Raw genomic sequence first — 14352 nt, forward strand, 5'->3', positions numbered from 1 at the left:
AATAAAAAACCAACCTACTTAGAATTAAGTTGGCAAGTAAGTACTTAATTTTTTTATTAGATTTAGAGCAATTTTATTTTTTGATTTATACCTACACCAGCTTTTAATCTTTAAGGGAAATTAATATTCGTTTCACTGAGTATCACGTGGTACTTTTATCCACATGATATATGATGTGGTTTTATGATATTTTTTATCCATATAACATATAATATGGTTAAATAATACGATCATGTGATAATTGATGTGATAATTAATGTTATTTGTCACGTGGATAAAAATTATCATGTGATCACGTTATCAAACTATATCATATACCATGTAGACAAAAAATATCAGTTAATGTTGATTTTGATCATTATTAACTTTATTTTAAGATTAAGAGTTTGTGTGGATACAAATTAAGGGAAAAAAAGTTTATTTGGGTATAATAAATGGACATAATTTAAGAATTTTTTAAAAGTATTTGAGGTTTTTTTTAATATAATAAACCTAAAGACATTGACCGTACTTATTTTAGTGGATTTACAAAAGTGATATACATATTTTAAACTTACTTTGCAATGATTTTTTATTATTGAAAAAAAAAAAAGAATAGTGTTGTGGAGCAATTTGTTCCTATTGCATGGAATGTGCCGGCTTGATTATATATAATTAATATTTGTTCAAAAATATTTGAAAATAATTTTGAAGAAAGTGAAAAGTTGTTTCTTTGTACTGAACTTTTTTGTTTACGACAATATAAAATTTATTTTTTTATTCTTTTAATCAAAGAGTATCTCTCAATGCGTTATTATCATCGTTATATTAAAAAAAATTGATAATAATGATTAAAGTACTGATTTATCTAAATTTCTTTTTTAACAATTTTTGTTATGAATGTTCATGAATCTATAAGAAATTAGTTTATGATTATTTAAAGAAAAATGTATTATAGAAAAAAAGAGCAAAGAAAAGAGAAATGATAAATTGAAGTATACAAGAAAAGAGTATTTAAAAGTGGTTATTCACTTTATTTTTATTTATTTCAAAAAGAAATATATCCAAATATAATAATTTTTTTTATCATTTTTTTTCTAATTTTTCCACTTCAGTGTGAAGCTAGGATAAATTATTTTCATGATATAGTTTTTTTCTCAAATATTTTCACTAATTGTTGGCCCAATTACAAAGCAAAGGCCCACAAAGGAACGTGAAGGCCCAATTATTTGGGACTAAAGAACGGGCCCAATTATTTTATATTATGTAAATATATATTTAAAAAAATATATTATTAATTGTCAATTTTTCAGTTGGTTCAATTGTAAATTTTATACCAAAACCGACTGAAATAGTTGAATAAACTATATTACAACTCAAAAAATCAACTTGAATTAACTAAATTCAATCGATTATTTTAATTTGAATTGATTAATACTCGTCTCGACTAATCTAATGATTTGCAAGACATAATGCGAATCTAGCTATAATATAATTCTCCGCCAAACAAATTAATTACTCCATTTCAAAGTTAAGGAGAAAAAAAAGAAGAAAACTATGAAGAGCTTAGGACTCTAAAAAGTAAAGATAACATACCTTGTAAGAGAATATATTGACTTATATTAGGGTAAGAAAAATGAAGAGAGTGCCCTTAGAAAGGTTAATGTCAAGGTGTCAGATTTTGTTGTTTGTAAAATAATTTGAGATTGTTTGTTTATTTTATGAATTTCAGAATCCTTTTGGTTAAGGCTTAATTGTATACTCAATCTTCTTTTGAAGGCATAACGAAATGATGGGTTACTACCTTATCTTCTGCCTTTCCTTTTATGTTATTGCATGCTTTGATTGAATTAAAGGGTGTTGGGTACAAACCTCAAAAGGTGGTGGAAAGTAATCGATGTCCTAGATCTGGTTTGTACGACTTTGAAGATATTATTGGAAGGCAAGTAGATTATATTGACCAAAGAGGTAAGAAAGAAAGATGAAAAACAGAAGGTAGAATTGACCAAAGGGCAGACTGTATTTGTAAATATACTACCAGTGTACAGTATTTAGTATTTATTGTAGTGAAGGTAGTTGAAATGCCAGTGTGTAATGCAATCTGCCACCCTAGCTTAGCCATAAATGCATTGGAGGGATCATTGCCTATTTTCAGTGCTCTTTCAATTGAAGAATGTTTGGGATGTATTAATGATACCGTTTGATTTACGGAATAGATAAGTATAAAATTTTTAAATTTTAAATATATTTAAATATATTAATAAATGTTTGATTTATTAAATGGACTGATGAAAAATATCATAAGCAGGGTTTATCTTAATTCGTGTCCCTCGAATTACAAAGAAAAAGTTTGATGGCTTTGCATTCATTTTTCCAACCAACGTTAAAAGGCATGGCAATTGGCAGGAGAGAATGGTGGGTGCCATACATGATCTTGTTTTGCTTGGACAACTTTTAAACAGTCTTGAAAACCTGGCACTATACATCCACATGATGCTTTTGGGTACAGAGCTGAGGCCATTGCCTTTAAGGTTTAGAACTAAGCCCTTTGAAAAATGAATTATTCTCCTTATACATGAACAACCATATGGTAACAAGTTGATTTTCTTGCTGCCAAAAATTCTACTACCAAAAGGTTTTTCTACCTTATCTGGTGCTGCTTTTCAGATCAGCTTTCATTATCAAGAGTGAGACATGCCATCTGCTGTAAATAAATAAATAAAAAAACAAAAGAACAAATAAACAACCTAAACTGAAGGGGCATTTATTAAAATTAAATTTCGGTGACAAAAACCAGCAATTAAGATTGTTTCCTACTTTCCTTGAGGTAAGCAGGCAGCAACCAGTTCAGGATTGACAAGTCAGTTTCTGAATTTCCAGCTCAAAATGCCTTTGTTGTCAGATGTAATAATAATATTTTCCTTCCCTTCTGCAAATAACTCCCCAATTTTATTGCATATCTGCAGGTTGTTGGTCCAAGTCCCTTTCATTAATAACTTTTGTGTACAAGAAATCATCCCCCCAAAAACAAAATTTCCCTCTACAAGCAAAATACCCTATTGGAACAACAGAAGAATTGAACACATGATATTACTCCTACAAGGCAATCCGTTGGTAGAATGGGGCTAGATTTACTGTTCTTCTACAAGTGTTTAAATCTAAGTCTTTGGTTTGGTTCCCATTACTTAAAAAGGCGAAGACTCCTATGTATCTCTTTAGCTTCATAACTCACAAGTTGCAATGAGTACTTGTTAAACTGGCTTGCATCTGGACAAAGCCAGCTCAAAAACTTTCAATCCAACTAGGTAGGATCTGTTTTGGCATCTGCCAAAAATCATTATCTTCGTTCAAACTCTTCTTCTTAGTTTATTAAGTAGCGTATCTCTTCTTTCTCTGCCTCCTGCCTGTCCTTTTTTTTCTGCCCTTGGTTTTCCTTCTTCCGTCGGCTTGTTTTCTGCACATTCTTGGCAAAGGAAGGGTCTCTAAATGGCACTTGAGGTTGCCAGAGATAAAGCTTCATTCATGCTCCAAGCCAAATCTTTGGGCATTCCAGGGTCAAACACCTCAAAAACAAGTTTCTTTATGGCTCAAATCATGCTCAGGGTTTTTGCTGCTGCTTTCACAGTGGCTGCAATCTGTGTTATGGTCACAAGCTCCCAATCCATCATTCTACTTGGTTTCTCTATTAGAGCTCAGTACAGCTACTCATCTGCTATGAGGTAAACACTGATTTTAACAGTCGACACTGTTCTGAGACTCTTTCTTTTCTTTTTTTCTTTTTTTCATTTGTTTGTTTGGATGGCTAATAAATTAGAGAAACCCATTTTCTTGTGGTTTTGTTACAGGTTTTTACTTGTGACAGACGCTGTAGTTTGCGCCTTCTCTGCACTTTCATTGATCTTGGTTTGCCGTTTGAGCCGTTCAGGATCATATCTCAAGAGCTGTTTCTATCTGTTGATGCATGACATGGTAAGCAAATTGTTGGTTTCTTATTGAAATGGACAAAAAACAAAAATACGTTTCCTCTTCAAGACTGTCAGAAACCACGACTAATTCTCACCTACGTCAGAATTAATTCAGGAAAACTCCCCAATTTCGAGTTTGTGATCATGTCTGAACCAAGAAAAGAATGAATGGTTTGATGGAAAATTGTAAATGGAAATGGTCAGTCGAATTTTACTAGTACTATTATTATTCTTAACAAATTTTGGTGTATTGCAGGTGATTATGGTGTTGGCCGTATCTGGATGCGCAGCGGCCACGGCAGTGGGTTATGTCAGTAGATATGGAGAAGAAAAAATGGGTTGGATGGCTATTTGTGATCGTGTGGGGAAGTTTTGCAATCAAATGATGATAACCTTGGTGTTCTCTTACTTGGCTTTCTTTTCCTACTTTGCTCTTGCTGTTATGTCAAGCAACAAAGTCATGTATCAAGCCAATGAATGAGTACCGAGAAACTGAAAGGCAACTGAGCCCTTGAAGATCAGAGACAAGGACAGTTAATAATCATCAAACAAAGCAGCTTCTTCAGCTCAGGTCTTGAAATTTACTTTCTCTTTTAGGGGTTGGATGCTGTTTCTTTAGAAATTGCAGTGCTGGTAGGAACCATAATATATTTTGTAATTGACTCTGGTACTTTACATGTTTTATTTACTCAGATTAGAATTACTGAAAATTGCATGTTGAGACAATTTTAGCAATGGAATGCAGCAGGGAAGCTTCTGAAATTGCTTTAAAGCCTAAATGAACTGCTTTAGGCTGCTAGTTATCCTAGGTAATTGGGAACTTTTGTTCTCACTCCTGGCTTCAAAACCTCCTCTGGCAGAACCTCAAGCTGTTCTTTTCTATTACTATAGCTGTAAACTGTTTGGAAGAGATCAAAAGCCTGCTTATCTAAACTATTCAGTTCAATGATTTCTATTTCTGTGAGCCATCATTATCCGAGTTCCTCATAAAAGTGTCTGAGTAGTATTCAATTGTTTGTTTGGAAACCAATTTTAAAGTACAAAAACATGCTAATTCTTTTTGATCTTAACCACCTGGTTTACAGAGTTCACCATCAAGTCTTAACATCAATGGGATCGTGAAACCAATGCTAATGATCAATAGGAAAGCAACACTTTAACAATCGTTGCTTGTGACTATCTGTCTTACTATATTAGATAAGATTTGTATAAGAATGTTAACTAGTTTTGCAGGAAGATATGATGAGAAAGGCTGTAAGATTCTTTTCATTCTTTTTCCATCTCATCCTCGCAGTCTTTGAGATGCTCTTTCAGGGACTGGCTCTGGTTTTCCCACTTTTCACAATCCCACGCTGGATCAATTCCAGGTAATTCATAGTCATCAGGTCTCAGTGATAGTTGGAAATCTGGTAGGTCAGGTAATGATTGGAGAGCCCTGCTTCACCACCAGTTACAAAATAAATCCCTGATCATTAGTTGAGGAAATAAATTGAACTCAAAGTTGCAGAAATGAACTAGTCAGAAAACGCATACTTCTCTTGTTCTAAGAGGTAGCCATACATCTGAGATTTCCTTGATGCGACTTCAGGTATTTTCTGGTGTAAATGCTTCATAACTCCCCAAAGTGGAGGAGCCCTTTTCCACCAAAAAAGAAAAAGAATTAGATTTGAAAAGATTGACCAGAGACAATACCATAACAGTTGACGATTTTCGTATCCTAAGATCAAAACCAACCTGGTTACTGGAGCTGAAAGGCAAAAGCTTATGCAGGCTTTCTTGCTCTCTACAAGTAGTTCTTGTGCAGCTAGAAAACAGCATACAGCACTAATATGGCAGGTTGGTTCATTACTCTTGTCCAGGACCAGACCATGGTAGTAGTAAGCAGCAGCCTGAAGACACGATTACATAAAAAATTAGATTCATATGCAAAATTGAGTGAACATTGGGATGAGAATGTTTCAGAATTTTCGAGTTTGCAATCGATTGTGCTCAATACCTTTGATTCAAGGAATTTCCACTTGATGAACCACGTGTGTTTCTTTCCATATCCATGACCTAAGTCACATCCAGACAAGCATTGATAAGCCTGAAACGAAAAAGAACAGGCAATCGAGTTCAAAGTATGATAATCTGTTAATTCCATCAGCTTAACTGGTGAATTCTATCTATGAAAAGCTGAAATCTCAATTCATACAAGCAATATTCATAGAAGTACGACGATCTCAAAGGTTCTCAAATGGGGAAAAAAAAAAAAAACCTGACTGTAATAAATGAGCTGTTCACAGGCCAACCTCCTCTTCACTGATAGCGTGGCCTTTTGACTTTCAACTGCTAAACCAAGCTGTATTTCAGTTCCCTGAATCCAAATCCATTTCATTAATATCAAGAAATCAATGCATGATAGCCTGGCTTGATAGATTTCATCTATTTGTATTTAAAGCACCAATGGGTCTGTCAGTAAATGAATACCTGGGCCAATGCTTGGATAGCAATAGCCTCTAGTACACCATCCTGCAAATCCTTTGACAAACTTTTCCTGGGAATGTCGATGACATTAAATCAGAAGCTTGTACTCAGAAGTATGTAAAGGGTATTTTGGAAGATTTGCAAATTTCTGTACGTACTTGATTTCTGCTGGTATGCGACTGAGTACATTCCGGACACCAAATTCCAAGTACCCTGCTGACTTAAGTAATAAATCAACAGCATCCCTCTTGCAATCTGCTGGTGATTGTTACAGATGATTTTTTAGCTGATTAGACTAGAGTGGAAGCAGTTACAGTTTGAAATTGCCAAATTGGAAAAGCCGTATCAGTAAGAAAAACAAACCTGTAGATACGACCCTAAAGCCAGAACCAGAATAATCCTTGGGGATCATAAGCGTATCAGCCTCAGATAATGTGAGCATAGCCATCATGTGAACAACAGATAACAATTCAAACCAGGCATTTGCTACACAAGTCTCCTGCATATTTCAGACTCAATTTCAGTTCACCGAAGATATGGAAAGAAACAAATATTAGATTCCTGATGCTCTTACTTGTCGTCCGTCTTCTAAATTTTTCCACTTGAATTCCACCAAGTCCTCAAGACCATGTTCTGCAATACAAACGTGTTATTTCCATCATACAAACATGTGGCACAAAGGGGAGAGGAAGAGAGCAGCAGATTCCTGAAACCTTTCTTAGTAAGTCCAATTAGAATTGACAAGTACTCCTCCAGTGCCTGCCGCAATTCAGTAATAGCAGATCCACCTGCAACATCCAAAATTCCACTTAGCTATAAAATTTTCCAACATTTTCTCACTGCCATAGGGAGTGAAAGATGAAAAGGAAAACAAAAAAAAAAAAAAAAAACCATGAAAAAACAACAGGGTCATAAGGCCAGACCAGTATCCTCTGCAATTAACGCAATCCGATTCCTTAGACAAGATAATCTGTCGATAAGATCACGAGGAATTAGACCCTTGAGCGCTCTTTGGAGATCACATTGTGCTGGAATTCTCATAGAAGGAACATATACCACCACTTCCGGGATACTCAGCTTCTTTTTCCTCCCAAGTCCGTACACAGAATAAGTGCACCCCATCTTTTTCCCTGGGGATTCTTTTCAACAATAACATCCTACAAAAACCATTGAAAGTATCTATACTTCAGCTCCATGAGTGTTCCAGCAGTGAAACCATGGTAATTCAGGAACATATGGACCTGAATAAATAAGAAGAGAAACTAGAACCTTGAGCAGACATATATGTTAAAGCATGTATATATATCAGCTGTTTTCAGTTTCTTTTTAAAGCAAACTTACAAAAACAACATCCAGAGTTATGTAAGAAAGGGAAGAGAAATCAATCACAGCAATAAAAAGAAAACACTGATGTATTATGTATAGCAGAGATCTTGAAGTTACTCACTGTATACAGAGAGAGACTGGAAGAGAAATGAAGCTTCGGGGATGCAATGCAATGGGATGCCTGATAATATCTCCATATCAAGAGAGAGAAAAAGAGGGAAAAGAATCTGGGAATAGAAAGCTCATGGACCGAGGCATATCTCACATGGCTGAGACGTAGAAGTCTTCATTAGCATTGTTAAAGGAGCAGATTGAAACTTCCCATATAAAAAATATTTATTCATTTCTTTGACGCAACTGGTTATTCCAAACAGATAAGAAAAATTCCAAAATCACATTACAACTATCCAATCTGAATCCTACATCTGTAGTACCCTTCATTTTGAAGTGTAACATGAGACAATTACAGAGAGTAACTCTTCAATCTAATCATTTGCACATAGCAGCATTAACTGTAATTAAGTTTGAGATAGTTTTATACTGCGTTACCATATCCATTTTAAGATAATTATCGTAATCGTACAGTTTATAAACTAAATCAATGAAATTATGATACTAATAGATTAGAATATGACTACAATTTATTAAATTCTGTCAACTTGATTTTTTCTAAATTATAATATAAAATTTCTCCTTTCTGTAAGAATATATCCCGCAATACAAAGATTGTGATGGGTTTCCATTGAAGGTCAAGTCTGGACTTATCTTGAAGCACTTTGGTAGTTGGTGTAGACGAGTTTAAATTATGGTTGCTTGAAACTGTGCACGTGGGGACCAAGCTTGATAGCTGGACCAAATGACAACTGGTGTTACATGTTTGGTTTGCCCTTTCCTTAACTACGATTTTTCCTAAGAAATTTCAACCCTTGATTTGCGAAATCACCCTTTTTGATTTAATTCTTCAAATCTACTCTGCAGTGCTCGAAATGGGCTACATTCAAATCACTCCCATATGACATAGGGATGTGGGCTGCGAGCAATTAAACCAGAAAATAACTTTGATACGGGTGAAAGTTACTTGTTGACAAAGCCCTTTGTAGAATTATTTAAGATAAGATTAGTGAGATTGACATATAGAATTATAATTGCGTAGAGAGGGTTTACATTAAACTTGGATTGATCTGGTGTTGATTCTACCACAAGATTGACAAATGTACCCCTGCAATACCAGAAAAGGTGAAAGCCAATGCTGCAGGGGTACATTTGTATGATTTGCGTTTACTCCTGAAAAAAAAATGGTTATGATGAGGTTCACAGTCAACTGGATATATACAAAAAAAAAAAAAAAAATAGAAGCTCAGATGCTGTCGATGGATCAGCTGTCAACTGCACCAGGATTCATCATAGTTCTGCCACCATCCTGGATGCAGTTTGTTACCAGAAATATCAAAATTACAAGCTTCCCCAGATGCACCATGTTACCCTGGACAGGATACAGGCTGGTTCGTGGATGAGAAATCCAGTGTTATCCAACTTGGCAAAACAAGACAATTGTATCAACACAATGCAACCATTGATGTTTCTTATATTTTAGTCAACCACTAACCTGGGATTTTGAGGGCTTGGAAAGTTTTTCCTTGGGTTTTTGTTTTTGCTTAAAATCGATTTCCAAGAGCAACCGGTTGGGAATTAGCACATTAGATTCACTGGTTCCTAAATGAGCTCTTCAACTCTTTACAAGATTGTAGAAATGTGCAAGTAACTCAATTCCATCAGCACCATTATTGCACTTGAAAAACTCGAATCATGGAAAGATTTCATTGGTTGCTGAACCAAAATGGTTAAAGTAGTGTTTCAAGTCTGTAAGTGCATATTTGTTCTGCAGAAGCTATATTTATAGTGATTATAAAATTTCAGCTTGCCAAAATACTAACCATAGAAAGTCTAGGCAAGTAGCTCTCTTTGAATTTTTAGAACTAACATCCAACCTAAAATCAATTGAATTTTTTTAAGACAAACATTCAATCTAAGACCAAGTGAGAATAGGTGAAGAGACTCTTCTTATATTTGTATTCAAAATACCAACAATTTAATAGATGTATGGTTTCATTTATTACCCGTTCAATAGTGCTTACTCCTGAGCATTTATAACTAATAACTATCCATCCAATATAGGAGCATACAGTCAAAAACTGTGTAATTGCACACATATATCTTAACTTACAGCTACCGAAATGCAAAAGTTGTGGCAACGATATTTTTCCTCTATGACATAGGGGGTTACAGCTACAATAATCCTGTAGACAAACTAAGGGAAGAAATATTTACAGACAGGGGCTACAGAAGGAATACATGTTATCCAAAAAGGAAAAAACAGCCCTTACACCTTAACATCTGGAGCTTCACTTGCCTTCACAAAGCGACCTTTGAATCTCTTTCTAGTATCAGCCCTGGCCTTCCTTGACTCATAGCGTATGTGCTTGTCATATCTGTCCATGTATCAGGACAACAAATTGAAAAAGAATAAAGATTTTTTTAAAAGAAAAAAAAGGGTTAGTCATGGGAAAACAGAAAAAACAAGACTAAAAGATCTTAAACCTCCTATGTTTCTTCTTCTCCTGGTACCGCAACATGGCATTGCCTCTGCTTTGCGCCAGCAGTTCCATGTCAATCTTAGCTTTTGCCTCATTCATAGACTCACCACCGGCCAGAACCAGATGTTCCATGACCTGGACATATCTGGTACTATCGCATTTTAAGGGTTCAACCACCTTGGAATCTGATGATGATCCAACTACTGGCACATGGTTACTTGCTTCAGTTGTTGCTGTGTAGCTTGAGAATGGTTGATTGCAGCGGCTCTGCATTTTCGCAATCAAGGTTCTTAACAGTTTTCAAAGTTTTAATCAATAAAAAAATATAAAAAGTGTTAAATTTTTAGGACGAACATCCAACCTAAAACCAATAGCCAATAAGTGAAAAGACTGCTGGAACTGAAAACATCAGAGAATTTCATCCTCCTTCAACCAAATTCCTTGCTTTGATAGAATTCTTTTGGTTTTGTCTATTGATTTCAGCAGTGAAGCCTCATATCAAAAGTAAACACAATTTTGACCAAAGATACAACACAAAAAACCAGTATTCTGACAAGTTGAAACTATCAAATCTCGAATAATTTCTTTTCTCCATGAATTTTCAGCTATTTTCTTTCTAATAACAAAGAACCAAAGAGGTAGAAGTAAGAAATTATCTTTTCCTTCTTATGAAAGAGCAGTAGTAAGTAAGAAATGAGGAAGTTTTCTTCCAGGAATCACATCACTCAAGTATTTTGTCAGAGATACAAGAAAATCCTATCAACACTTCCAACTAAGTCAGAAAACAGTTTATTTACAACTGTGATATAACCCCACAAGGAGAATAAACTTCAAAACCCTTCCTTCTGAAAGAGCAGGAAGAAAAAGCTTCCTTTTATTTCTATTCTTTGAAAGTGTACCTCCAAAAACTTTCAAGACAACTAGCGTGAATGGAAGACCAGCTACAAGTTAAAGGATTTCAAACTTCCATAAGAAATTTATCAAGGAAATGAATATGAACTTACACTTCTGGACAAGGTATCCTCACATTTCATGGAGAGGCTCATCTGGTCCATGTCTTGAAAGACTTTAGTTTCTGATAGGGAACCTTCCTTAGCAAACTCATCATAGTTCTTAATCACAAAACCGCGACTGCTTATGCTATTCATGCACCCTGCATCTTCTGGACAGGATTCTTCATAGTCTCTTGACCTTCCTGATTGAAAATCCCATATCTGAAAAGGCACATGTGAAGATTAAGCATGAGTTTGTCATAAAGAATTTCGTTTGAGTTCTGAGAAATGCAACCCAAGAATAACTCAAAACACCTCACAAGAAACAACAAATAATGATCTTCATAATCACGCACATCAAACATGGTTTAACACAAGTCTAGTCTCTGTTTCTGGTATGAAGCTGCAAATGAAAGTTTACAACTACATTGTGCATGAAGATGCAGCGCGATACAAGATTAGGGTACAGGTTTAATATTGGCCATGGAAAGTGGTAAGATCATAAAAGCATTTATAAATTCGCAATGTGAAGCCCTTTGCTGTTGAGCAATGAAATTGCATCCGTAAAGGCATTGATGCACCATGATCACAAAGGGTCCAATCAGGGCTGGAAAAGTCCACTTTGCAGACTTAAAAATATATAGTACAAGGACCATTGGTATTTAAATAAGATTGTTTAGCCTATAAGATCAAGCATGACCTCCCAAATATAACTTAGATACCTACAAAATTCAGTTAAAGAAAAAACAGATGAAATACACCAGAGAAAGGCCACAAACACAATTACACAACCAACAGTAAGTAAATGACAGAAAGAGAATCATGACAGTTGACATGACTTAAGTTAAAAAAATACTAAGGAACAAAAATCCAAGCATAATAGGAATGTTGTAGTAGAATATTCGGGATTTATTCTTCTAACAACTTACATAAAATATCATATACAGAAAGCACCTTTACTCTTTAAGGATGTCCAGGTTCAATGTTCAAACCCCACATCCCCCAACTTGACTACTAAAAAGAGTAAGTTAAATTAGTGAAAAATATTGTGTTTGATACATACCTTGGAAGCCTGATAAGAAGAGTTATAGTCCCAGATAAGCTCTCCTTCAGCGACATATTCAGTTTTTCTCAAGGCCACATTGTTTTCCAACATTAGCAAAGAGCTAAACGAGGTTCGCTGGTGCAGCAGTTCTTCATCATCCCCATTTTCCACTTCAAAACTCCCTAAATTCCCCTTCTCAGAACTTCTACCAGGCGGCGTCCCTGGCCCCAATTCAGCTCCATCACCACTTACTCTCACCAAATCTCTCTTCCCCATCTCAACCAGTTGTCTATACACCTCATGGTTAAGCTTAACAGAGCTTAGCAAAGCAGAGGAAACAGAGGAATTCTCATTTGGGACCATAAAATCTTCCAGATTCATAAGTTCTTGCTCGTATAAAGAAAACCCTGGATCCAAATTCATCAAATCTTTTGGTTTTAAATCAAATCCCAGAAGAGAAGCTAGTTCAGTCACTGAAGGACAACCTGAGAACCTTTCAATAGGAGAACGCTCGTGCAGAGCTGAAACAGAACAGTTGCTGTTATGTGAATTCCAATCACAGTCTTGGCAGAATATAAGATTATCATTTGAGCAAAGAAAAGAAGCTGGTTTGGTTTTGCAACCGTCACAGATCTGTGAACGAGGATGCTTGAAAGACAGAGCATTGGCAGAGTGGACTCGTTGGTCACAGAACAAGCAGAGCTTTGCAGAGTCAGCTATGCAGTACAAAACTGCTGGCTTTGAGTTGCAAAAGTCACATAGAACCAGCACGGATCTTCTCGGCTTTGATTTGGAAACCTTCTCCATCATCAATAATTAACATAAAGTATTTGGTAAATCTAATACCATGCCTTTAAAAAGTTGCGATCTTGTAATTGAAAAATTAAAGAAAAGATGAGAAGTTTGAGATAATTTAAGGGAAAGTAAGAGCGTGTGGAGCTGAGTACAGCGTATCTCCCAATGTCTGAAGAAAGAGTCCAAAGAAATACTATTCATATACAATTTCAAGGTACAAATATTACATGGAGTTGATATATATGAAACACATGATAGGTATGGCAGACTTGCCAGGATAACAGGAAGGATTGGTTGACAAGTGGGGGTCCACCTGGGAGAAATATCATCACTTTTTCTGCTTAGCTGGCCAGAAAGCTCATGCGCCGCCCAAGCTTGCTTTCTTTAATGGCACAAGGGCTTTGACTCTGATTGAGTTTTGGATCAGAACCTCTTTGCAGGCTTGTGGAGCCCTAAAGTGGGTAACCTTAACTAAGGTGAAGGCTTGGAATCCAACCCCTCAGCAGGCTTCTCGAGACCCAAAGTTGGTAATGTCGAAGGCTTCGGTTGCATGGTTTTCTTGTTTCTAAGGTGGCTTGTGGCTTCACATACCGTGGGATTGGAAAGTAGAACATTCCAAGGCCTCTGAGTTAATTGGGGTGAGTTTGACATTGGCTTGGCATCACCAGAATCCAATCCGATACACGAGCAAATGTCAAAAGCACATTCTATCATAGGATTTGACTAGATTTTGAGATGAAAGTGTGGTTTCAGGTCGTAAGGGAAGGGTAATGAATGAAACAAACAAGGCCATAAGGGAGGAGAGGAGGTCGTTAGCTCAAGGTTAATGAACTTAGAGCAGTAGTATCACCTGGCAATAATTGATATGGACAGCTAGAGATGCTTAACGAAGGACGAATAAATACTTCATGGCCTATAGGTGTAGAGGAATGCATATGCATACACAAAGGAAGTCAATTAGAACAAAAGCCTTTGCTAGTGGCAATGGCATTGACTTCTTTTTTTACATTTTTTGGTAAGCTGGGGCATCTCAAATTGGACGTGTGTTGTCAATGGAATCATGTGCCCCATGAAATGAAGGTATTGATTTGTCCATTGGCGTTTCCATCAGCATTCCCCAAATGTATTGACCAATGTTCCTTTACTAGATTTTGTGCCTGCTTCCTTTGGAGCCAAGTCAAAATCATCTA

General features: G+C 35.9%; 3 protein-coding genes across 5 annotated transcripts; 1 reads left to right on the top strand and 2 right to left on the bottom strand.

Annotated features, from left to right (window-relative positions):
- The first annotated feature begins 2956 nt into the window (after nucleotides 1–2956).
- LOC18601089 (CASP-like protein 1F2) lies at nucleotides 2957–4899 on the top strand. Its single transcript, XM_007031910.3, has 3 exons — nucleotides 2957–3698; nucleotides 3825–3948; nucleotides 4201–4899. Exons 1-3 carry the CDS (start codon nucleotides 3466–3468, stop codon nucleotides 4423–4425), a joined length of 582 nt encoding a protein of 193 aa, XP_007031972.2. The 5' UTR covers nucleotides 2957–3465; the 3' UTR covers nucleotides 4426–4899.
- A 25-nt stretch (nucleotides 4900–4924) lies between these two features.
- Nucleotides 4925–8010, bottom strand: LOC18601090 (Endosomal targeting BRO1-like domain-containing protein). 3 transcript variants are annotated; one of them, XM_088805957.1, is made up of 12 exons: nucleotides 7858–8010; nucleotides 7334–7567; nucleotides 7124–7198; nucleotides 6985–7043; nucleotides 6774–6909; nucleotides 6569–6668; nucleotides 6414–6480; nucleotides 6202–6300; nucleotides 5941–6030; nucleotides 5679–5833; nucleotides 5478–5579; nucleotides 4925–5379 (listed from the first exon to the last, which is right to left on the bottom strand). In XM_088805957.1, exons 2-12 carry the CDS (start codon nucleotides 7530–7532, stop codon nucleotides 5211–5213), a joined length of 1251 nt encoding a protein of 416 aa, XP_088662083.1. In that variant the 5' UTR covers nucleotides 7533–7567; nucleotides 7858–8010; the 3' UTR covers nucleotides 4925–5210. The 3 variants fall into 3 exon arrangements, with proteins under 3 accessions (XP_088662083.1, XP_088662084.1, XP_088662082.1); XM_088805958.1 differs by having other exon boundaries at nucleotides 6569–6665; nucleotides 7334–7651; nucleotides 7858–8004; XM_088805956.1 differs by having other exon boundaries at nucleotides 7334–7651; nucleotides 7858–8004.
- Nucleotides 8011–9880: 1870 nt separating this feature from the next.
- Nucleotides 9881–13356, bottom strand: LOC18601091 (zinc finger protein CONSTANS-LIKE 14-like). The gene is made up of 4 exons (XM_007031912.3): nucleotides 12386–13356; nucleotides 11335–11544; nucleotides 10335–10597; nucleotides 9881–10225 (listed from the first exon to the last, which is right to left on the bottom strand). Exons 1-4 carry the CDS (start codon nucleotides 13175–13177, stop codon nucleotides 10117–10119), a joined length of 1374 nt encoding a protein of 457 aa, XP_007031974.2. The 5' UTR covers nucleotides 13178–13356; the 3' UTR covers nucleotides 9881–10116.
- Nucleotides 13357–14352: the final 996 nt, after the last annotated feature.

Source organism: Theobroma cacao, chromosome 4 (genome assembly GCF_053813885.1).
Source record: "Theobroma cacao isolate CCN51 chromosome 4, ASM5381388v1, whole genome shotgun sequence".
NCBI classification, from domain to species: domain Eukaryota; kingdom Viridiplantae; phylum Streptophyta; class Magnoliopsida; order Malvales; family Malvaceae; genus Theobroma; species Theobroma cacao.